A 25,739-nucleotide genomic window follows, 5' to 3' on the forward strand; every position below is an offset into this window, starting at 1 on the left:
TGGTGACACGAAAAAGACATCTGTGCTGGTGACACGAAAAAGACATCTGTGCTGGTGACACGTAAAAGGCACCTGTGCCAGTGACACATAAAAAGTATGCACTACACTCTTGGAGTGGTTGGCATTTGGAAGGGCATCCAGTTGTAGAAACCAAGCCAAAACAGACTGGAACTGGCTTACCAGTTCCAGTCAAGCCTTCTACCCCAAAACGGACGCTAAATGAAATGATGATGTGTGTGAGTAATGCCTATATTTTATTTTACAGATACAATGTTTCTTTCATGAATTACCAGCATCATCACACACAGTAAGTACACCTTTTATTGGTTACCTCATCACAACAAGTACCCACTTTACTAGCTACACTATTCATTTTTGTCTCCCCTTCTTGACTCCCTATATGTATTTCAGGACAACTGCTGGTGAACCAAGGCATAAATGTTAACCATTTCAAGCTCATATCTTTTATCTTATTTGTTTTAGTCATTGCCTTGAAGAATTTTAGTTGAGTGAATTAACCCCAGTACTTATGTTTTGTAAAGCATGGTATTCTATCAGTCACTTTTGCCGAACTGCTAAGTTACAGGCACATAAACATACCAATACTGGTTGTTAAGCAGTGGTGGGAGACAAACATACACACATATATGATGGGCTACTTTCAGCTTCTGTCTACCAAATCCACTCACTAGACTTGGGTTGATCTGAAACTATAGCAGAAAACACTTGCCCAAAGTAACACACCCGAAACCATGTGGTTGGGAAGCAAACTTCTTACCACACAGCTAAGCGTGCACTTGTATTTCTGACAAATAAATGATTTTAGTTAATTTGTTCACATCAAGACTATAAATAGGTTTAATCTTTTAGCATTCAGACTACTCTGTCAAATGTAATTCTTATTTATTCACATTATTTTGAATTATCTTGTAGCTTTAAGATTTCAATGATGTGATTCTTCTAATTCCTGATTGTGCCAAGGAATTATCACCATTTTATGTCACTTGGTTAGAAATAGTGTATATCACTAAACAGCAACAACAAACGTTGTTGTTTTTCTATAGCTCCAAGTTATCTCTGATTCAGTAAACTTAAGGTACTCCTGCCATAATCCTATTGTCTTCTTACATGGGCCCTCATAGCCAAATGTATTCCTTATTTCATATGATGTTAGAGTGTGATGTGAATGAGTTTTTTTGTTTTTTTTGTTTTTTTTTTTGCTGCTATTTCGAGAAGGTTGAAGTGGCTTGTGTTTCAAGATTGATTTTCATTTATATTTCAGTGTTTAAGAGATTCCTTATTAAACCATGCCAGTAAAATAAATCCAGACACTGCACCTGTGATAGTAACTCAGGTTGGTATATCTTCCTAACATTGATTGATTGGTTTTACAACTTATTGTTATACACTTAATCATCTTGGTTGTAATGTTTGTCTCTTTTTTCCAGTTTTACTTGCATGATTTCAATGCTTAACCCTAACCATCTTGAGGAACTGTCTCCCAGCAGCAGTATCTTACCCTTTACCCATTTGTGGCAGGATAATCTCGCTTCTTTATGAACTATGGTAGTGCGTTCTAAAATGTAATGCCAGTAGAGGTGTATGGCTTAGTGGTTAGGGTGTTGGACTCATGATCGTAAAATTGTGATTTCAATTCCTGGACCAAGCAATGTGTTGTGTTTTTGAGCAAAGCACTTCATTTCATGTTGCTACAGTCCCCTCAGATGGCAAAAATGAGTAATCCTGTGACAGACCAGCATCCCATCCAGCAGGGAGTATATGTCATGGAAACTAGGAAACCAGCCCTATGTGTCTATAATGACTGAGGTTGTTTATCCTCTTTTCTATCCTAATGACTGATTAACAACTTACTCATTCATCAGGAATTCTCTCTCTCACAGCAATAAGTATGAATGTAAGAATTAATGTTTTTCGAATGAAGATAAGATGCTAAAATCGGAACAAATGGAGTCTGGTATCTTTTGCAATGGAATATTACCAAAGATTGGGTCTTTGGATTGATTTGTGCCACATTCCTAACAATGTTTCTTCACAACCTTCCACCACTGAACATCTTTCAGTTTAAAACATCTTTTGTTTTCTTAATTCTGTATTAAAAGGTGCTAACTATCTTGAATGATGAAATTCAAGAAACAAAGAAACTATCTCCAAAGAAACTTGTTTTGAGATTTATTGCAGTATATGGTTCTGACATCTTTAATAAGACTTACATGTAAAGTGTGTGCTATTTGTATGTAGGTGGCTACATTGTGTCCAGTTGTATACCTCTGAGTTGTGTACCTATATTTAAATAGTTTTGATTTATAAAAATTTATATATAATGTTAAAATGAATATTGTAATATGGATATATTTTGTTAAATTTTAAATGTTTATTTGGATTTAAGATTGTGTAGTGTATAGATTATATAAATAATTAAGTAGGATGAAGGAATTTGGTGAAAGTCAAATTCTCCTGTTTACCAAAAACATGTGCCTGAAATTTTTCATGGAGAGTTGGGTTTCCTCAGTGATTATATTTAACAGCTGCTGTATTATAACTGTACAAATGTAGCATAACTGGTACACAACCACTTGTGTCCAGTTCACTGTGCCTCCACCCTCCCTTCCTATCACTACCTCATCTCTTTTTGTCTGCCAGTATACTCTTATTCTTTTTCTTCCACACATCCTGGGGCCTGTTATTGCTCTATCTCTTGGGTCACATAGACTTCTGTCAGCTCTCTGCCATCTCAGTTACATTGCCTTGAATATACATTCCTATCTCCGAATACTGAGTACTCCTATCACTTCTGCCACTATCACATAACCCTCCTACCATTATTATTCATACCTCTATTGCTCACACTTCTTATTCTGTAAAGAGTGAGCAGAGACATGGAATTGTGAGGTCCCTTCAGTCATGATGAGGATATGGCTGTCTCTCTAATGCCAGTGCCAGGAAAAAGACATCCAATACATCCTGTAAAGTGTGAAGTTGAGAGTACCTTATAGTCTTGTTGAGGGCATGATTTATCACTAAATGACCCACCTGTGAGAGCTGACTTGTTCAACCCATACCAGCATGGATAAGAGATGTAAAATGATGAGAACTATACTCACACACGCAAACTTTAATTTTGAATTTTTTTTTTTACAGTTATCCCTTGCAGTTGCTGATCTTGCATTACAAATGGGAACATGGAAGCGAGCGGTTGTGGATTTGATTGAGAGGTTGGTATATACTTTCCTATTATTGCTACTACTAGCAATGTCTTCTAGAATCACCTTCACACACAGACATATGTATACAAATACATGTACTCATTTATCTCCATTTATGGGTGGACTATGTATATATCTAGATACACACATATATATATACACCCACATACACATTTATTTTCAAACATATGTACACTCACACATATGTCTATACATACATCTAACCATATTCAACAACACAGATATGTACATCCATAGCATAGAACATTCATGTATACAAGGATATACAGCACACATGCATACTCAGACATATAAGGATATACAAAGACATAAACAATTACACCTCTGTTTGTCTTTACACACATAGCAGGCATTAAACCTTTAGCTTTAAGATTTTGATGATGTGTTTGTGTATGTTAGAACAATATTGTAGAGGTACATGTGAGAGGCTAGGGCTGAACATAAAACAGGTAGAATATTTTGGCCGAGTATGGCTGGTTTAAATGCTAAAGTGTTAAGTATATTCCTTTTGCAATTCTAATCTCTGCTCCATCTTAATTACCCTTTTGATTCAGTACTATCAAAATTTGTCTTGTAACTATTCCCAGGGGATTCTTAACAGACTTCATTTATTATCACATCTTACATTCGTTGGACCACATTATATATATATATGTGTGTGTGTGTGTAATATAAATTAGAGATGGAAACAAAATAATAAAATTTAATTGCAGTGTGGGAGGTGTTTATAAGCCATTTAAAAACAAACAAAAACTGTTAGATTCACTTCAACATTTAAATTTAAATTGTCGAAATATTTTCGTTGCTTTGAAACTTTGACCTGTTCACTGACGGAATTTTGTCAGTAAACAGGTTGCAGTTTCAAAGTGACGAAAATATTTTGACAAATTAAATTTAAATGTTGAAGTGAATCTAACAGTTTTTGTGTTTTTAGATGGCTTATAAACACCTTCCATACTGCAAATTGTTTAATAATTAAATAATTTAATCATTAAAATGATAAATTCAATTCAATTTTATTATTTCTATATAAACAAATGACAACTCTAGTTATTATCATTAAATAACAGATTTTTTTCCAAAAATTAAAAATATTGTTTTAAATCCAATGAGGTTTCATCAGACAGACATATCTTGTTAATTATTTTTTGCAAAATATTGTATTTGTCTATGTTCAAATACGTCACTGGCCACTGAGTTACTTCCCTTAGCTGACTTTTGTTTAATTTATGCAAATAACCTAGACCATAAGTATGTTCTACTATTGTTTTATATAAGCCTAAGTCTCTTGGCTACTGAAGGTAATATCAGACAATTGTCATGCAGATGATATCTATAGAACCAGAAACACGTGTCCACATCTGTCCTCGTATCTTCGGACAAGAAGCCTGTCTTTTTCTTTAATTACGTCAACTTTGAGGAATTCTTGAATCTTGAGATTATCTCCCTTCTCAAGTGGAACCGGTCTTAATTGCCATTTGGTAATTATGATATATCTACTAGAGTCAGGGATAGTTTTAATGAATAAATAATGTATTTGTTGAGGTTTCACTGTTGTTCACAAGACCATACATTTATCCACATCTTTCACCTGGAAATATTACAGGCCAACAAATCAGTCATCATTCTTAAAGTGCTAACTTTATTTAACGACAGTAAACTATAGCAGGTATCTGTTGACTGAAGAGTGTCATAACCAGAGACACAGGGCAATGCCAGTGACAGGCAATAAACTGGTGACTTCTTGGTTGTTTCATTGATACCTTTTTGATTTTTCTATCTATAACTGAATGTTTGGGGATGGGTTTTTTTTTCTTTACTTCAATACTTTCTTCTGTCTTTTAGTTATTTATAGTCATTTTACTTGTCAGAAGTTCAAATCAAAACCAATACGATGTACTTTTTTTTTGTATGTAATGTCAAATTTGGTTCATCTAAAGGCACAATGTGTGTCTTTGAGGTAATGATGTTTGATGAATGGCCACAATAATAATTAAGTAAGGCAGTGAGCTGGCAGAATCATTAGCATGCTTGGCAGCATTTTGTCCATTTTTACGTTCTGAGTTCAAATTCTGCTGAAGTTGACTTTGCCTTTCATCCATTCGGGGTCAATAGAGTAAGTACCAGCTGAGCACTGGGGTCGATGTAATTGACTTACCCCCTCCCTCAAAATGTGCCAAAACTTGAAACCATTAATAATACTAAGTTCAAACTGGAGCAATATGTAATGTTTTTCCTCAGCATCAAAAGGCCTTCAGAGAAAAATTATGTTAGTTATTCTATATCTGTGTGGTGAAAGACCTCTCAAAGACAGTGAAGGGACCATATGTGATCTTGCAATTAAATCTTGTAAGTGAAATTACAAACAAGCTATCTGTAGATGTTTGTTGAATGAAGTGTACCTGGGTCTGTTGACCAGTTTAGCAGCACCAACAGCCCTTAGGTACTTTTACTATGGTCTTAACTTTTAGACTAAGTCTCTCATCTGGGGATCTTTTTGCTACCAGTGTCAGAGGCCCTGCAATAAACAGTTTTAAATGTTGCTCTTCATTAAGCTATAAAAAACAAATGAACTAATTTTCTAAATTGAGTGATTGATATTTTTGTTATTCAGATATGGACAGAATGCACAACAGCTTCCGTTTCTACTGGAAGTGCTGACAGTATTACCCGAAGAGGTAAGATTTTCTTTATTCTTTATTTTACTTTATCAGTGAATACTGTGTCATATTTGTTTAAACCTAACATTGATGTTGGTAAGTTATTGCTAATAATTATAATAATAAGAATTCACTTTCTGAAGTGGACAAAGGTCAAGCTGCAGAACTTGGATAGACAAACTAGAAAGCTGTTTGCAATGCACAAAACATACCATCCTAAAGTGATACTGACAGGTCTCCCCAACCGTCCAAGACAGGAAGGAGGCAGAGGATTACTAAATACAGAAGACACTTAGTACTACAATAGATACTTGGGTGGAAAAATTATGTTGTGCAGAGTAAAGAAAGGATACTATCGGCTGCTGGAGATGCCCCCCAAAACTACTGCAATCGTTGGAGAATGCAAGAAGAGAAGAAACAACAACACATCAATAAATGAAAAAAACATTGGCTCTGGCTGATAGATGAAAACCTGAAATGAGAGACTGAAGCACTAATTATAGCTGCTCAGGAAATTACCATTAGGACAAATCTGATGTAGGCAAAGATCAACAAAACTCAGTTCCTATGTTTTTTGGGTGATAGACATAACCTTTTTTGCCAAAAGTGCTGTGGAGTGGAATCAAACCCAAAAACTTGTGGTTGGGAAACAAATTTCTTAACCATACAGCCACTCCTGTAAATTATTATAGTTCTTTACTATGTCGTAGTGATGTTTAACTAGTGTTAATATTTGGTGTAATTAGATTATTATTATTTTATTATACTGATATTTCCATTTGCTTTAATTCTTTCCTACTGTAGATCGGTAGTAAAGCTCTACGTCTTGGTGCCAATAGACGGATGGAAGTCTCTTACGATCTGCTCAAAACCTCACCAGTTGTTGTACAACTTCTAGTAAGTATATAATCATTCATAATTAGTTTTATTCTCTTGTTATTGTCATAAATTAATGTTGTCTAGCAGAGCTAACCTATGATCAAATGTATTATAGCTATAGCCACTAATCTATTTTTGTCAGACATAGTCTATCTTGGATTATATTATCTACTGTGTGCAATTGTTTAGACAGTAAGGTGTCATTTGAGAAAGAGATTTCACTATTTGTAGCAAGTAAAGTAAACTTTTGATCCTTGACTGTCTAAATGGAGTCCTTGCCTGTTGAAATATTGAGGCCTGCTGTTTGGTCTGAGGGTAACTCTATTCAGCCAGCTTCAGGATCACCTTTCAGTAGCCCACACTTGAAAGCTATCTTGTGTAGTTGCTCCCTTGTTAGTTCATGCTGTGCATCAATTAATTAATGCGTTATATGATGTATAAATGTGGAAAATGTTGGCTTGTTTAGTTTTTGTAAATAAATTGTGCAAGCAGGTTTTCATTCCTATGTAGTAGGGCTGAAAATTTCACAGGCTTATCATGATATTCTCATGGAATGTGACCACATGAGGTTTACATTTCAACAGTCACCATTGCGGTTCACACATTTCTTCCATCGATGTTTGCAGTGCTTGGATCCCATTAGTGAAAAAGCTTTCATCCTCTTGGTTAAAAAAAAAAAATCATCAACAGAAGATATAACGTCACCATCACTACAGTACTGATTCACAGCCAAGTGTTTTGTTTCATGTTGGGGGACAAATGATAGTTAGATAGGACTAAATCAGGAGAATGGAGAGGGTGTTCAACCAGTTCAAAGTCACAGTCTTGCACAGCAGCCATTCAAACTAAGGACTTGTGTGCTGGAGCATTGTCCTCATGAAACAAGACGCTTTTCATCAGTTTTGCCTGATGTTTGACCTTGATAGCCTTTTGTAACTGCTCCAGCAAGTTGGCATAACACTCTCCATTGATGGTGAAAATAACCAATAAACATGGCTTTTGTATCTCAAAAGAACTAAGGTCATCACCTTTCCTGCAGATAAAACTACCTTGGCCCTCTTTGGAGCAAGTGAAGAGTGGGTATTTCCATTGCATGGATTTTCTATTTGTCTCTGGCTCTAATGAAGCCAACACTCATCCTGGGTGACGAAATGTTCAAGGAAACCAGCTGGATCTGCCTCAAACAATGCCAGATTTTCCTGTGATGTGATCAACCTTGTGCACTTTTGATCAGATGTCAAAAGACATGCTACCCACTAAGCAGAAGCCTTTGTCATGTCAAATTCATTGTGCAGGATATTCTCAACTCTCTCATGGGATATGCTAATAGTATTGGCTATTTGGTTTATAGTCAGTCGCCTGTCATCTGTCACCATGTTGTGAATACGATCAGTGTTTTCCACTTTGGTATCCTTGGAGGCTAAATCATTTTTCTGCAGTGACTTGATTACATCATGATGCCAAATTTTGTCCCATTTTCAAGAGAAGTCACTACTAGTTACTTTTGAAGTCTTTGAACAGTCAGATGTGAGTTTACCTGGAAAGAAACAATGCCATTATTAATAAGAAGCATTGAAATGAATGCATTCAAGATTTCACAGCCCTAGCATCACTTCTTCATAGTCAGCCTATGAACTTTTCAGCCCATCCTCATATCTGGAGTTCTTTTACTTATATTCTTCATTGAACATGACAACACTTTGACCCTAAAATCAATTTGTAATAATATTTGAGGATATTTACTTGTGAAAAATCTTCAAATGTGGATTTGTCACAAATCACAAGGCATTAGACAAAATGTCTTGTCTTATGGCATTTAGTCTTGTTCTTAAGTTTAAGTGCAACTGAAGTCATCTTGGCATTTCATCATTTTGTGGTGAGGGTCACTAAAATAAGTTCAAGTACTTGTCATGTATTGATGTCTATCAAATTGACTTGTGTATGTATGTACCCTCCACCCCTAACCATGTGGATTGTCAAGATAAGTAGCATGCCAGAGATAAAATAGTTTTTGGCATTGAGTTACATCTCTTTATATTTTGTGTTCCATCCTTTTGGTACCAACCCAACTGAGATAACCACTCATTCTCTGATACCAACTTTCCTTTTTAAAATGAACAAATTCAAAATCTTCCATCAAAATTTTGTGTTAATTTATGTTCCAAACACCAGCTTAATAACGACAATGTTATTTACTAAATTCTCCACCATTTTCAAAAGTAATTGAAACAAAAGCAGTATTTTTTGGCAGAAATATGGTGATGAAAAGTGTAGATCTCCTCTTAAATGACTTTCTCTTTCATCCTTCCAAGGTCAATAAAATTGACTGAAGTCCATTTCATGACTGTTCCCCATCCTTACCAAATTTTGGTGTTGTTCTAATGCTTGGAATCATTATTGTTATTGTTAGAACAATGAAGATTGGTTTTTATCTCTGGGGCCCTTTATCTTTTACTTGTTTTAGTCATTAGACTGCAGCCAAGCTGGAGCACCGCCTCAAAAGTTTTTACTTGAATGAATCAATTTCAGGACTTTTTTTAAGCCTTGTACTTTTTTGATTGGACCCTTTTACTGAACCACTAAGTTATGGGGAGATAAGCACAAGCGGTGATGGGGAATAAACACACACACATATGCATGCACACAATGGGCTTCTTTCAGTTTCCGTCTGCCAAATCCACTCACAAGGCTTTGGTTTGCCTGATGTTATAGTAGAAGACACTTGCCCAAGGTGCCACACAGTGGGACTGAATCCTGAACTATGTAGTTGGGAAGCAAACTTCTTACCACACAGTCACACCTGCACCTAAAGTGTAGCATATAATCAACTACATTCCCTTTCTACCGTCTTGTGGCTAAGTAAGAGGTGTTTCGCTGATATGATACATGGTATTGGAATCATGACTATTTCCCTGGATGAATGGCAGAAGTGGTTTGGTGCTGGGCACAATGTCTTATAGTGTTTGGTTACATCGCAAGCTTTAATTTCTGAGTTCGATCAATATCTTGTGAATGGGGTGTGGTCCTTCAGCCTGTACTGATGAGCAGTACACCTGGGTATGTGCTGCTACCATGCCAACCTGTTCAACCCATGCCAGCAAAGGAAGTTGGTGTAAAATGATGATGATGATGTATTCATTATATTCATATATATTCTTGTCCTGTATTTGTTGATGGCAAATTTTTTTCTCTTTGTCTTTTTATTTTCTTCTTTGCAGACAGCATGTATAAAAAATAACCAGTATGAGACCCGGCTTCAAATGAAGATTTTTCGTTGTCTTGGAAGCTGGTTCAATATAAATGCAGTTTCACAGGAGGAAATAGTCAACTCAGCAGTTTTGCATACAGCATTTCATGTATTGGTAAGTATCTTAGCTGTGACAGATATTCGTGTCTTTCCACAGTGTTCTGAATTTGGTCATTGCTGCTGTTGTTTTGCCAATGCGAGAGGCAGGAGACAGAGATGGCTGGAGGAATCTGGTCGTAAAGTCATCAGTGGTGCTCCAGTGGCCAGCCAGACTACAGGATATGTAATGCAATGTAATGAATAGCTTGTTACTGTTGTTGTTTAGCATCCACTGAGTAATTTCTGATCTGTGGTTGGCATTTGGAAGGGCATCCAGCTATAAAAACCTTGCCAAAACTGACCTCACCTATGCTTGTGCTACATAAAAAGCACTCAGTCCACTCTGTTTGGTGGTTGGTGTTAGAAAGGGCATCCAGCTGTAAAATCCCGGCTGAAACAGATACAGAAGTCTAGTGCAGGCTCCTGTCAAACTGTCCAACCCATGCCAGCATGGGAGGTGGACAGTAAATGATGATGATGAGAAGAGATGGTGTGTGATGTAATGAAAGTGAAGGTATGAAACTTTTCTGTCAATTGTCCAAAGATGGTAGATGAAGTTTGGAAGGTCACTGAACCCTTGTAAAAAGAAGAGCATGAAGGACCAAGAAATATAGGGCAAAATGGTGGGAAAGTTATGGTTGGCTAATCACTTGGAGATATGGAGGAAAGGAAGAAAATATGTCTGTTGTTGTGTAACTATGATCTTTCTTGGAAGACTGTAGATAGACAACTGATTCAACCCCTCTCATAATGATGATGATGATGAAAATGATAATAATAATAATAATGGTTTCAAATTTTAGCACAAGGTCAGCAAGTTTGTAGGAGGGGGAAAGTCAATTACATTGACTCCAGTGTTCAACTGGTACTTATTTTATCGATCCTGTGAAAGGCAAAGTGGACCTCAGCAAAATTTGAACTCAACATAAAGACAGATGAAATGCCACTAAGCATTTTGCCCAATGTGCTATCAGTTCTACCTGCTCATTCCCTTAATAATGATGGACTCTCCTCTTGAAGACAACGTATGAGTGTTCAGCTTTTGCCGAACGACCTGCACAAATGATTTGTTTCTAGTGATCAAATGTATGTACTGTGCATTAGCTCTCTTTATTTTCATCAAATCAACATTGTCTGAACAGGTGCACAATGTATCATGCATCAGATGTTGAAGTGATTGCAGAGCAATGTGAAATGAAGTGTTTTGTTCAAGAACACAATGCACATCCAGTCTAGGAATTGAAATCACAATCACTAGATTATGAGTGCAACACTTTAACCACTAAGCCATGCTCCCTGATAATAATAATCCTTTCTACTAAAGGCACAAGGCCTGAAATTTTGGGGGAGGTGGTAAGTCGATTACATCGATGCCAGTACTCAGCTGGTACTTATTTTATTGACCCCAAAAATGATGAAAAGTAAAGTCTGCCTCTTTAGAATTTGGACTCAGAACATAAAGATGGGCGAAAAACTGCTATGCATTTTTCCTGGTCTGCTAACGATTCTGCTAGCTTGCTGTCTTTGTAATCTCCTAATATAATAATGAGCATAGTGTTTTTATATATTTGTATGTATATATATATATATATATATATATATATATATATATATATATATATATATATATATATTTGTCCAAAATCATGCAGTAGGGGTGAAAGGAGAGGCGAGAAAATAGTAATTCAGTGAAGGAGAAGTAGTGAGAGTAATAGCCATGACTGAGAGGGAGTGAGAGGAAGTAATAGCAATGAGAGAGAGGAAGTGGCAAAGAGAGCATCATGTATCTTCTACTATAATAATCTACTATAGTAATATTCTTGTGTATTTCTCCGTCACAACATATGAATGAGAAAGGAATGGGTGATCCACCGATGGAAGTGGGATTGTGAAAAGTCAACGGTGAAACAAAAATCAAACAGCATTTCAACTGTGTGAGTATATGTGTGTGCATGTAAAAGAGAGGAATGTGAATGTTTGTGTAGTTGAGTGAGTGTGTATGTGTTTGTGTATGTTTATTTAGAAAGATACATAGAAAATAGAATTACAGACACATGTGCATTTACACATACATACATATATAAACAGACACACTTAAAAAAGGAAGGAAGTGGGCTGTGACAAAGTATAGAAAACTGTGTTCGCTACAGACTGTGCTACTCATACATATAAATGTATACATATGTACACATGAATGTGCATGCACACACATACACACAGAGTTGAGGCGCTGTTTGATTTTTTTCACCTTTTTGTATATAAAATACAATTAGCCGTCCTTTTTGATGGCACGGGGTCAGCTAGTAATAAAGATAATGATAATAAACCGAGCCTTGTAATACCTAACATTATTTACATTTCTGTGTATTGGTTGTTTTAATGTGTGAATTTATATTGTTTTACAGTCAGTCAAGGATTGTCCTTCCAATCTCCATGAAGCTGCAGCTGATTGTATCTGTTCAGCATTGTGTAGTGTAGAGGTAAGATTTATTACTGGACTGCTAAAGGGTTAAACATGGGTGCACACATCATGGCAGCAAACCAAACAACACTTCCTTGCTTGACAACACTTTTCTACTTCACAGTTCAATGATTAACAATAGGAAGGGCATCCTATTGTAAAACTAATAAATGGGTTAACACTGTTGTGTATATTAACTGAATTTGGGAAAGAAATTTATTTTCAGTGATGTTGGTTTGGAAACAAAAGTGAAACAATAGATTTCGGTCGGCATCTTTGTGATATTCTATATGTATTGAGTGAACCTTTAGTTTATGTTCAATGGTTTTTGTGCGATGAGATAGACTGGTCCAAGTAAAGTATAAATAGTAACGGCCCAAGTGAGTTCAGAGTTTGGAGTTGAGTGAAGTTCATGTCAATAAGACCTATTAGCTTCCATAGTATATTGCAAAAGCAACAAGAGCTGCAGAAGCAGCTATTACAGCAACAACTACAATAACAATTATTGGGGCAATATTCAAAGAAGTCCAAAAATGAGGTAAGTTCATTTTCACCAGACAGTGTTTCAAGCTTGATTAATGAATTCAATTATAACCCAGAGGAGGGTATAACTTTTGCATCGTACTACGGAAGGTATGAGGAGATTTTTAAGCAAGACTGCAAATCATGGTCAGATGGACAAAAAGTGAATTTTTATTGTGAAAATTAGATCCATTAGAGTATGAATGTTACTGTAGTTTCATGTTGCCCAAAAACCCAATGAAGTTTGTTTTAAAGAAACAATAGAACTACTGTCTAACATATTTGGTGATAAAACTTCTATTTAACACTCAAATGGAGTGTTGGAATATAACGAAAGAGAATAATGATTTTATCACATGCAGGAACAGCCAGCAGAATGTGTGAAAGTTTTAAACTTAACAAACTTGCACTTGAAAAAGGAAAGTACACACACTTTACATAGTTTTAATATAATTTTTAATATATCGACTGGTTTCGCTTTCGCTATTCATGATAAGTAAACCTTAATATCATGAATAGGGAAAGTGAAACCGGTCGATATATTAAAAATTATATCAAAACTATGTAAAGTGTGTGTACTTTTCTTTTTTAATTTCTTTTACACACACACACACACACATATATATTTATTTATACACTTGCATATTTCTTAACTTTTGCTTTTCGTTAACAATATTCATTAATTTTCTAGGAATTGGGAAAAAATCTGGATTTAGCAAAAGCTCTGTTCCAAGGTGTTTTAACTTTGCAAGAAGCCTACCACATATCTGTGGCACAAGAGGACACTGACAAGTATGTTGGAATTTTAGTTATATTTTTTTTGTTGTTAATACCATTAGTTTCATATAACTTAGCTTCTGTTTTTGTCTTGGATCTGCTGTAACTTAAGAAATAAGAAATTTGAGGGCTGTAATTCATGGATGGTGGTCTTACAGGAATTGAGGTGGTGGGTAAAAGCTGCCCTGTTTGTTGGGGTGAGGAGTGATTTTCTCCCAGTGTTGTTGGCTTTGCTCTTTGCTTGGATTGTTACAGCACAGCTACAACTAAATCTCTTGGAGAATTGTGGTTTTTGGTTGTGTGTGACATATGAGCCACAGCACATCGGCTTGATGCCAAGATGGCAGCCCCATCGTCCAACTGTTCTGCAGAGGACCAGCAACTTTCTCAGAAGAACCCTCAACCTGCTATGTCACTGACCAGAAGAAACTAGACTGACCAACATCAGAATGGACCCCTGCATACCCCTGAAAAGGATGCAGAGGGGCTGGCATGGGATCACTAGCGATGGAGAGCACTGATAGACTTGGTCAGTTATACCTATGATGACGTCTCTGGGATCAACTACTTGGGATGACCCCAGCCCCAGCCCCGTGAAGTGAAGCAAAGTGGTTTATGGAGGAACATACTTATGAGGAGCTGTCTCTGAGGGGTCAGTGATGATGCTATTTGCCACCAGAGATAATTAATATTTGTCTATACAAATTTTCCCAACAGAATTTGACCATTAAATCATTAGAGTTTAATGTTAATGCATTTGTAGTTAGACATATGTATGTTAATTATAGCTATGTATTGCAATATGACTGTTGCTTCCATAATCAATCATCTATTCGTGTGGGGAATTCTATAAAGTATGAATGTATTTTCTGTTAATGTTTTCTTATCTTTGTTTGATGCTGTATGGGGTAGTGTGTTGCAAGTGCTCCTTGTTTTAGATGCATGATTAGCCTACAAGAGATTTTTTGTATTTGTCTGCTTAATGTAACAGTTATAATTGTAAATTTGTAACTTTCACTATTACAGTTAAATTATATTTTACATTGGTTACTTGTAAGCTTGTTCTCAGGTTTACATGTCTGCAGTGTGCTCTTAATAAGGAGATTTTTTGATCTTACTGTTGTTTGTAATATATTCCTAGTATCAGCTTACAGTTTGGTGTTACGCATTTTGTGTCTCATTTTATGAAATTTCTGATTATGGGTTCATCTGATCTACACTTGACATGCACTTTATTCATATACTACACTTTATGTGTAATATGTGTATTTTTAGTATAGATACTAATACAAATAAATGTTATCTGTCTTCAGTTTTCCTCTTTCTGTCTTTTTAACTATATAATTGTGCCCCTTCGTTGTTTTGTCTTCTGTATCTATAGCAATGTTATTCTGGTTTGAAGCAAGCGTATTCCCAGTATTTTCATTTTTACAAATGTTTTCTTAAGTAAATGAAAGAATTTCACAGAACTCTGTTTTCATTTTCCAGAACAATCAATTATTGTAGAATTTTTGCAGAAATGGCTGAATCCTTTTTACCTGCTATAATTTCTAGTCCAAACCAGGTAAGTTAGATTAGTTGCTGTTTCCTCTCAAGTTAGCCCTGTTGGAATAGACCTATACTCAAAGACATTCCATTCATGACCGTCCAGCACTATATTGTCCAAAGTATTTTTTTTTTAAGATCAGTTTTAGTTGTACAATTTCCCTCTTATTTGGTTAATCATTATTTTAGGAGTAGGGGAGGAATTCCGATGTGGAGACATATTTAATCATTGAAATGTTTTTGCAATTTTTAATTTAGTAAAAAAATATTTTTATTATGAATAATAATAATAATAATAATAATTATTATTATTATTAGTAGTAGTAGTAGTAGTAGTAGTAGTAGTAGTTGGTCAGTGCAGAAATAATTACGGTTTTTAACCATGAACTTTAAGACATTTCTTGGCTGTGGATAAATTTTAATGATCAAAATAACCACTAGAACCTGTACATGTACCCACTTCTGTTTCTACTGTAGTCACATTCACTCAAAGGGGATCTTTAGTCTTGCAAGCTGTATGGTAACCTCACTAGTGCTGGTACCATGGAAAAAGTACCCATTGCATGCTGTAAAGTGGTTGGCATTTGGAAGGAAACCAGGCCAAAGCAAACATTGGAGCATGGTGCAGTCCTCAGAGACATCAGTTCCTGTCAAACCATCCAACCCATGTCAGCATGGAACATGAAGGGTGATGATGTATCTTAGAATTCTGGAGTCTTGAAACTAGGGAATACTTGAAAGGCATATTGAGCTGCTGCTGCTACTTGACATTATTGCAAGATGCTTGGAAAAATGGCAGTTGGCCAGATACAGTTCTGGGAAGTGAGCTGGCTGGTGCAGAGTTTCATAGCTCTGTCAGTTGGGACTTGGTTGGATGTTGTCATTGAGAAGGTTGGTCCTTTTTGACTGACCAATACTGGATTGAACCTTGCAGTTCTTGGCTCATTTTCTTGATACTTCTCCACCCTGATGATTTTGCCAGACTTCAAGAAACAGTAATGAATGATTCCATTTGCCAACCACCAACCTGTGACCATAATTTTCTTTTGATGTAGCTTTCATTTTGGAAAGTGTTTTGGTGCTTCACTCTGGTTCTGCCACTTCACAGGCAGCAGTTGCTTGTTTTGTAGAATCCATTTTATGTCTACTTAGGATATAATTAAAAAAATGAACTTTTTTTTCTTTTGTGGTTGCAGGAAAGACATCATAACATCCATTCTCTCATCCATTTAATTTGTGCATCCCCTGTTTGTTGAGCTTTTTGACTTTCCAATGTGATGCAAATTGTCAACAACTGTTGGATATTTAACATTTAGTTCTGCATTCTCTTGAGTTGTTTTTCATAAGCTCATTTTAATAATGGTCCTTCGTGGGTTGTTGTCAATTGATAGTCTGTGATATTCCTCTTCCTCAAGGTTCTTGTCTCTTCTATAAAATTTTTGGAACAAGAGTTGAACTGTTGAAACTCTATGGTTGTTGACAGCCTCCTGGCTAAATGCTAGGTTGATATTGTGTTCAAGTTTGATCTTATATAATAAAATTTGCTTGAATTTACTTGTAAACCATTAGCATAAAATGAGTGAAATCTGTGCTTTAAAATGGTTAATTACATGAACCACAATTAGTTTTGCACCAACCTAATGATATTAATGGTAGTGGATGGCTGAATTAGTAGAGTGTTGGGCAAAATGCCTTGCAATATTTGTTCTGGCTCTATGTTCTGAGTTCAAATCTCACGCTTCATCTCTCTGAAGTCAATATAATAAAATATCTATCAAGAACTATGGTTGATGTAGTCATCTGTTCTCCTTCCCTGAATTTAGGCCTTGTACCTATTTAAGAAACAATTATGATTATTATTATTGTTGTTGTTGTTGTGTTTTGTTTATTGATTTATTTATATTTTTTGCAGGGTCTTGGTGACTTTACATCCTTAGATCTGCTTTTAACATGTGTAGGCCATCACTTATATGAAGTAAGTATAAAGCTTATTGGGAAAAGTTTTGTTAGAAATAATAATAATAATAATAATGATTCTAGAAAATTCTTTTATTTTGGTATCTGAATGTCAGTGGCAATTCATGGTTTGTGAAACATTTTCAAGAAAGTTTCATGTTTTATTTTTTGCAGGTTGCAGAAATCACTTTCAATTTTTGGTATCGTCTTTCGGAAGAACTCTACCACAAAAATGATTCCCAGATGAATGAAATATTCCGTCCTTATATTCAGAGATTAATTGTAGCTTTATGTCGGCATTGTCAACTTGAACCTGATCACGTAAGTCTAGCATCTGTTGGAATAGTTGTATTAAGAAATGCCAGATTACAGAACATCATCATCATTATCATCATTTAACGTCCGTTGTTCATGCTGGCATGGGTTGGATGGTTTGACTGGGCTGGCACACTGGAAGGCTGTGCCAGACTCCAAACATTTTGTCTAAATTCTTGCTGAACTTTTGTTCTAAGGAAGATGCTTCGTACTTGTTAACTTTATTTGTTTATATTATGAGATTTAAGATGATGTAGTTCTAGCTTCAAGATCATAACTTCGAATGTTGTAATATCTACATATTTATTTAATTTACTGAATCTAGTCACTTCTTGTTGTTCAGTAGTTCTCAACCATTTTTTACCCCTTTTTGATTCTGGTGGACCCCCATAACCATTCGATGATTAAAAACTAGTTTTACAGAGATTCCCTTCATAATTCGTATTTTGTCTTTCAAACATTCACTAGTGTAGGTTGAAGTGTGTAAAATGTCAGAGAGAGAAACCTAACTTTTTCTTGCAAATTTTATTCATGAATCCATAAAATACTACTTTGGATCCCTAACTTACCATTTTGCTTTGTATGGACCCCACAAAATCTTATGTGGACTACAAGGGATCGTATGGACCTCGGTTGAGAACCACTGTTCTGCATCAATCTAGTGCAAATGAAGGAACCTCTCTGAGGTTATTTGATCTGGGAAAAATAACTGACAGGTTTTCCTTAAATCACACTGTACTGTCGTAAAAAGGGAATGGATAATGTGGGGTTTTTTTTCCATACATGTACCAAGAAGGGAACCTCTATTCACCTGATAGAAGTAGCAATCTAATTTCCCTCTAATCACACTCCATAATGTATTCTTAGATATACTATCTCTGGAAATTAACATAATTATAGTTGAAACAATTTTTACCCAGTCTCTCTTGGATGAGGGGTGACTTGGGACATAACAACAACTACACATAGAACACACAAAGTTACTTGATAAAATTTAGCTTTCTTTTTTCAGAGTTGGAAAACATTTTAGTCTAAACAGCTGTTTAACCTCTCTCTCTCTCTCTCTCTCTCTCTCTCCCCTATGTAAGACAATACACCTCATCATCATCATATTTACTGTCCATGTTCCATGTAGGCATGGGTTGGACAGTTGTCCTAAGGAGTGCCTCATGCTCCACTGTCTGCTTTGGCATGATTTTTAAGGCTGGGTGCTCTTCCTAATGCCGAGTGCTCTTGCTACAATGTACTTGGTGCTTTTTGTTTAGCAACAGCACCAGTGAGGTTGCCAGGTAGACTATAAACTATGAACTCCCAGTGGAAAGGAGGAACTTTATGTTAGGAGGACAGGGAGTAGAGTGGAGCAAAATATAAGAGAAAGGTCTGGAGTAGAACAAGTTTCTTACTGTGGGGGAGCAACATGACTATTCACATTTTAGAGGAGAGAGTGAGGTTGGATGGGTGGAAGGTGATATAAGTGGTCATGAGATGTCTGAGTGGACATCTCATCATCATTGAAATCTTGAAGTTATGAGACAATGCACAATTAATTTTAAACAATTTGAACAAATCAGTTTTACATTTGACAGAGTAATCTGAATAGTAAAAAGTTAAACCATATCATCCATGTACAACTCTCACCATTCCTCAGTCAGGGAGTGGGGATGGCTCCTGCTAAATAACCATCTACAAACCACCAAGGAATTCTCTGTTCATCATTTGATCTGCTGTTTCTGACAGCTAAATGTCTCTCAAGCCACACTATGCCATGTTAAGAAAGAAAAAAAAAAAATCAAGGAAGGACATTTTGGATGAAGTGCTGGGGAAACAAAAAAGCAAAGTAGTCATTGGCTGGAGCCTCTTTGAGAGTATACGAGGAGGATAAACAACAAGAAACTGGATCCAATTCTAAAATAAAAGTTGACTTCAATAACTGATGTTCTGTAGATTAGGTAGTTTTGTAAAAGTAAAATAACATTTAGTGGGATGGTCATGGCTGGAGCCTCTTTGTAAAAATGAAATAACATTTAGCGAAATGGTAATGGTTGGAGCCACCTTGTAAAAATAAAATAACATTTGATTTTCAAAGCAAATTGAATTTCTGTATGTGAACCAAGAAAATGTCTAGTAAAAGCCCCAATATTTTTTGTTGTTTTATTTAATTTTGTGTTGTTTTTTTCCTTTTTTATTACAGGAAGGTGTCCCTGATGAGAGTTCAGATTTTGGAGAGTTTAGAACGAGAGTCTCTGAATTAACGAAGGATATTATATTTATTGTTGGACCATCAGTTTGTTTTACACAGGTAGTAACTAGTTGAGAGTTTTCTTTGCACCAACATATGTATTTTCCACCAATAAACATAGATGAACATTTATATATCTTAATTTCTTTAACACCAAACCAAGAGAACCTCTGTAGTTACTCATCTTGCTAGAAATAGCAATTAAATCTTCCAAATCACACCATACTGTCAAAAACATTGGACAGTACATTTATATACAAGTTTAGCGGAGTCAGTCTCTTTTCTATTCACTCTATCTACATCAGAAACTTTGCTGTGACTTTCCTATAAAACTCACATGAACCAATATGGAAGACTATTTGGTTATTCAACCTGACTGAAATAACAAATCCCTCTCAAATTGCACCCTACTCTTTGAGAAATAGGAGAACACATTGGATAATGTAGTCTAGAAAAAAAAAGATGGAATCATGACAGCCGGAAAGCCTTTTTGTATATGTGCCCTTGATTTGATATCACATGCTAATTGTAAACAAACATTTGTTTACAATTAATGCCTTCTCTTTGATGGCCTAGAGATAAACAATTAACAACAGCTTTCTACTGAAGTAATCTACTTTTAAAAAACGACAGCTCAAAATTACGTTTACAGAAATCTTACTGGAAGTCAGGATTTGAATATGAACTCAACACTCTGAGTTAATGAAACATTTGTTAATACCACAGTCCTGTCTAAGGGGGCGAGCTGACAGAATTGTTAGCATGCCAGGTAAAATGCTTAGCAGCATTTCATCTGTCTTTATGTTCTGAGTTCAAATTCCGCCAAGGTTGACTTTGCCTCTCATCCTTTTGGGATTGATAAAATAAATACCAGTTGAGTACTAGGGTTGATCTATCCCTCCCTCGAAATTGCAGGCCTTGTGCCAAAACTTGAAAGCAGTATCACAGTCCTGTCTCTGGTCAGATGGTGTATATCATTTACAAGTAAAGTTCTTCATAATGATACAAACATGTTAACTTGCTTATCCAGTAACTGTTTTTTGCATTTAACTTTGTTATAAAATAAATTTCTAAATGTTTATTTTCTAGATGTTTACAACTCTGCAGTCACAATCCGTTAGCAGTTCCTGGGATATTGCTGAGGCAGGTCTGTTTCTGATGACTGCTGTTGCCAAAAATGTTTCTCCGTAAGTATTACCTCTAAATGGGTCTCAGTTATACTAAGAAACTCAGTTATATGTAGGTTTAACAGTGTAACTATTACTGTGTAGTTAAGCATTTTGGTTAACAACTACATGGTCTTGGTTTCAATCCTACTGTGCAGCATCTTGGTCAGATGACAAAACCAATGATTTGTGAGTGGAATTTGGTTAACAACACTTATGTGGAAGCTTGTCAGGTAGGTGGTAGATTTACTCCCTGTTTGATGCTACCATCTGGTCCTTGGGTACCTTTACCAGAATCCACTTTGACACAAACATTTGGGCATCAGATAGGATTTTCTGAGGCAGATTTTCTATGACCAGATACCCTTCCTGTTGCCAACTCTCATCTGTTTCCAAGCAAAGTAATACCCTCATAATCAGATGTTTCCACAGAGGATTGGAAACAAATAACACTGCTTATATCATCATCATCTTCATCATCGTTTAACGTTCATTTTCCATGCTGGCATGGGTTGGACAGCTTGACTGGGATCTGGCAAACCAGGAGGCTGCATCAGGCTCCAATCTAATCTGGCAATGTTTCTACAGCTGGGTGCCCTTCCTAACGCCAACCACTCTGAGAGTGTAGTGGGTGCTTTTTACGTGCCACCAGCACAGAAGCCAGTCGGGGTGATGGAGCTGGCATCGACCATGTTTGGTTGGTGCTTTTTACATGCCACTGGCCCGGGAGCCAGTCAGGCAGCGCTGGCATCAGCCACGTTTGGATGGTGTTTTTTATGTGCCACTGGCACAGGAACCAGTTGGGGCAAGGGAGTTGGCATTGACTACGTTTGGATGGTGCTTTTTAACGTGCCACCAGCACGGGGGGTTAGTCAGGCGGCACTTACAACGACTCACGTATTGTGTACAAATACTGATGCCAAGAGAAGGTGACACATGCACATGTGCACACAGCTTCTTTCAGTTTCGGTCTACCAATTCCACTCAAAAGGCTTTGGTCAACCTTGGGCAATAGTAGAAGACACTTTCTTACTGAAGGTGCTGCTCATTAGGACTGAACCCAAAACCATGTTGTTGGAAGCAAACTTCTTAAGCACTCAGCCATTTCTACATTTGTGCATTTATATTTTAATATGTTCATGTACACCTCAAAATAAGCAATAAGCTCTTTTATCTCTTTTACTTGTTTCAGCCATTACACTGCGGCCATGCTGGGGCACCGTCTTGAATTTTTAGTTGAATGAATCAACCCCAGTACTTACTATTTTTTTTAAAGCCTGGTACTTACTCTATCAATCTCTTTTGCCAAGCTGCTAAGTTATGGGGACGTAAGCACACCAACACCGATTGTCAAGCAGTGGTGAGGGACAAATACATACACAAAGACACACACACACACATATAAATGATGGGCTTCTTTCAGTTTCTGTGTACCAAATCCACTCAAGGCTTGCCCAAGGTGCCACAAAGTAGGTCTGAACCCAGAACCATGTGGTTGAGAAACAAACTTCTTACCACAACATTAGCACATGCCCATTCTTACCCTCCCCCTCTCTCTCTTCCTCATACACACACACATATTCATTCACTCAAAAAGACATCCACACATGCTCTCACTCAGTCAAACATGTAATAAATGTCTGTTGGAACTTTCAGAGATGAGAATGATGTTCCCCAGGTAATTGAAGCTATGTTGTCATTACCTGCTGACTGCCATGTTGCTGTCAGGTATACCAGTATACAGTTAATTGGAGAACTCTGTGAATGGATTGAGAAACATCCTCACCTTTTAGGTAAGTTTACACACCTTCATCTTTCTCATTAACTTTTTATTTACTGTTGCAATAGTGTTGGTGGTCCCAGAAGCTCAGCTTGATTCTGCCTTGCTTTGCCTTAATTTAATCTATATTTACTAATCAGTTGGTATTTTAGCTGTTATATTCATCTTCATTATGTATATGATGTCTTTATTGTTTACAACTTATATATGGCCCTTCTTGTAAAGATTGCACTAAGATAACTGACTGCTACACTTTTAGAAATTGTTGTTTAACCAACCAGGGGCAGTCTGATTCTGTGGACCCATGATCAAAGAACTCCTAGCTGTGATCAGACATAATCTATCCCAGACCACATTGTCTAATGTGCCCCTTTTGTTTTTTTCTTAACTGTAATGTGTAATTTGAGAGAGATTTAGATCTTGCAACTATATAGAGTGCTCTGCTGACACCGATCAAATAATTGTGTTATTGAGTTGGTATGATCTTTCCTACTGACCTTCCTAACTGGCCTCATTTTCATTGTTATCTCAAATGTTTCACCGACCCTGTCCTCCAGTATTACTAAAGCTTACTACTTTCTCTGCTAACTTGTAAGGAGTTTGGGTTACTCCAATCCAAATGTTCTGTGAAGGTTGATGTAACTTGGAGAGTAATAAGGACATGGTTATTTTAAAGAAAATATTACTTTCAAATTTTGCCAGAAATTTGGGGGAAGGTGCTAAGTCTGTTAGATCGACCCCAGTGCTAAACTGCTACTTACTTTATTGACCTTGAAAGAATGAAAGGCAAAATCAATCATGGCAGAATTTGAACCCAGAATCTAAAAAAAATATGAATGAAATGCTGCTGTCTAATAACACTTTATCCACTTCCAGACATCAACCTATCTCAAAATATCACATCCCTTCCACTCTCCAGTCACTATCAAAATGTTACAATTATGAATGAAGCTAAAATGAAATGTTTTTCTCTTCAGATCCTGTTCTACAGTTTCTCTTAGCGGGTCTCCAACAGTCTCTCTTGGCATCTGTGTCTGCAACTGCTCTCCAGAGTATCTGCACTGCTTGTCGTTCCCAAATGAGAGAACACTTTGATGGCCTTCTTCAGATAGCACAAGCCATGGATTCTTTTAATTTATCCAACGATGCTGCCATTGGCCTGCTTAAAGGTAATCTTACAAATGTTTTACATATATTATTCATTGAAGTTCATTTCTATTCTGTGGGCTTATTGTTTGACGCTGCATATATTTTTGTTTTATTCTTTCACTCGTGTTTTCGTTTTGATCATTGGGCCGTAGCCGTACTGGAGCAGAGCTCCTGGATTTTTTTTTTTAGCTATTTAGCTTTTTCAAAACCAGTTTGGGAGTCATCTTACTGAAAGTTTACCAGTTACCTCCCTTATAGAAACTTTACTAGGTATTTACTCTCTCCCCCCTACACACACATGCCTTCCTCAACTCATCATGGAATTGTATGGGTGTCATTATGCAGGCATATCTTAAGCATTTTAAACCTAGCAAAGCCCATCACTCTCTGAGAACAAAGGAATGTGTATGTGTGCACATATATATGTGTGTGTGTGTGTGACAAACTTCTACACAACTTCTGTCTACCAAATTTCACTCACAAGACATTGGTCAACGTGAGGATACATGAGAAGACCTCTTACCGTGGGTTATCTTAAAGTGGTGGGTAAGATTGAACCTGAAAATATTTGGTTGTGAAGACAACTTCTTAACCATCTATCAATGTAGGTTTGATTTCTGTTTTATTTGATTCAAACATTTCCACTCGCAATGGCTCAACAGTTAAAATGTTGAAACAATCACCACTTCATCATAAATTCAAACTTCACTTCAAGGCATTATATTGCTTGTTTTAGTTTGCTCTGAAACTCACATTTGATCTCTAATTGTAGTCATTTCATTCTATTTATGAGGTCAATTTTCTTTTTACTTGTCTCCTTTTAATTTACAAATTTACTCTCTAACTTATTATAGAGGTAGTTCTCCACCCAACTAACTTATCTAATTTGTCCTCATCACATTACCTGAGTAAGAAATCTGTCACAAGTGTTACAACAACAGATTGGTTCGGAGACAAAATATAACTTTTCTTTTTTTAATGGTTGTGTGTGGAAGGGGGCTATGTCCATGCCCTTGACACTTCTGAGATCAGTAATTGATGTCCTTGAACAAATACAGGATTGTCTTGGACTGGGAGGGAATTCCAGAGATAATGTTCTGAGAAAGTTTGATGAACACAATGTGGGTGATGAAATTAGAGATGAGTGCATCGAGTGGGAACTAGTTGGTGACATTATGTGACCTACCAGATTCAAGGCAGGAATAGAATTGTACCACTGTAGAAGTGGTACAATTAATAGGGTGAAGTACCAGTTATATACTAGGGAGTGGGGAGGCAGCAATCTGATCAACTGTTCTCTTCAAATCTGTGAACTTTGCCACTGGTTGAAATTATTGTTAACTAACAATTTTTTTTACTCATTTTCTCCCTAAGGAACTGCAACCATCTTGACTCAATTACCGTATGAAAGTGTTGGAGAAGGATTGAAGAAATTGTGCTCTTTTCAGTTGACTCCATTAAATAAGGTAAAGTGTGATGATGTCCTCCTTCCTACATCTTCTCTCTCATGGTGTTTTATGTCTGTATTAATGTAGCAGACACTGGTCCAGCTGTCCACCCACTGAGGTCCAGTTGTTGGGAGCAGTATTCATGATGATGATGATGGTGGTAGCACTGCTGCTGCTGGTTGCCATTGCTGCCACCTACCATTGCCATCACCACGTCTGAAACTAGTTCTTGTTGTTTAGTCTCAGGTCAG

At 36.5% G+C, this 25,739-nt stretch overlaps 1 protein-coding gene across 1 annotated transcript in view; it reads left to right on the plus strand.

The window, feature by feature from the left end:
- Positions 1-25,739, plus strand: part of LOC106869380 (transportin-3) — a 71,201-nt gene that overhangs the window by 32,565 nt on the left and 12,897 nt on the right. The window contains exons 3-18 of the mRNA XM_014915102.2: positions 266-307; positions 1,283-1,354; positions 3,160-3,233; positions 5,860-5,923; positions 6,710-6,802; positions 10,003-10,146; positions 12,536-12,610; positions 13,805-13,905; positions 15,379-15,454; positions 17,348-17,410; positions 17,566-17,712; positions 19,898-20,005; positions 21,035-21,132; positions 22,768-22,904; positions 23,869-24,060; positions 25,415-25,506. Of these exons, the coding sequence (XP_014770588.1) occupies positions 266-307; positions 1,283-1,354; positions 3,160-3,233; positions 5,860-5,923; positions 6,710-6,802; positions 10,003-10,146; positions 12,536-12,610; positions 13,805-13,905; positions 15,379-15,454; positions 17,348-17,410; positions 17,566-17,712; positions 19,898-20,005; positions 21,035-21,132; positions 22,768-22,904; positions 23,869-24,060; positions 25,415-25,506 (1,578 nt within the window). The remainder of the gene's footprint in view (positions 1-265; positions 308-1,282; positions 1,355-3,159; positions 3,234-5,859; positions 5,924-6,709; positions 6,803-10,002; positions 10,147-12,535; positions 12,611-13,804; positions 13,906-15,378; positions 15,455-17,347; positions 17,411-17,565; positions 17,713-19,897; positions 20,006-21,034; positions 21,133-22,767; positions 22,905-23,868; positions 24,061-25,414; positions 25,507-25,739) is intronic.

Source organism: Octopus bimaculoides, chromosome 15, assembly GCF_001194135.2.
Source record: "Octopus bimaculoides isolate UCB-OBI-ISO-001 chromosome 15, ASM119413v2, whole genome shotgun sequence".
NCBI lineage: Eukaryota > Metazoa > Mollusca > Cephalopoda > Octopoda > Octopodidae > Octopus > Octopus bimaculoides.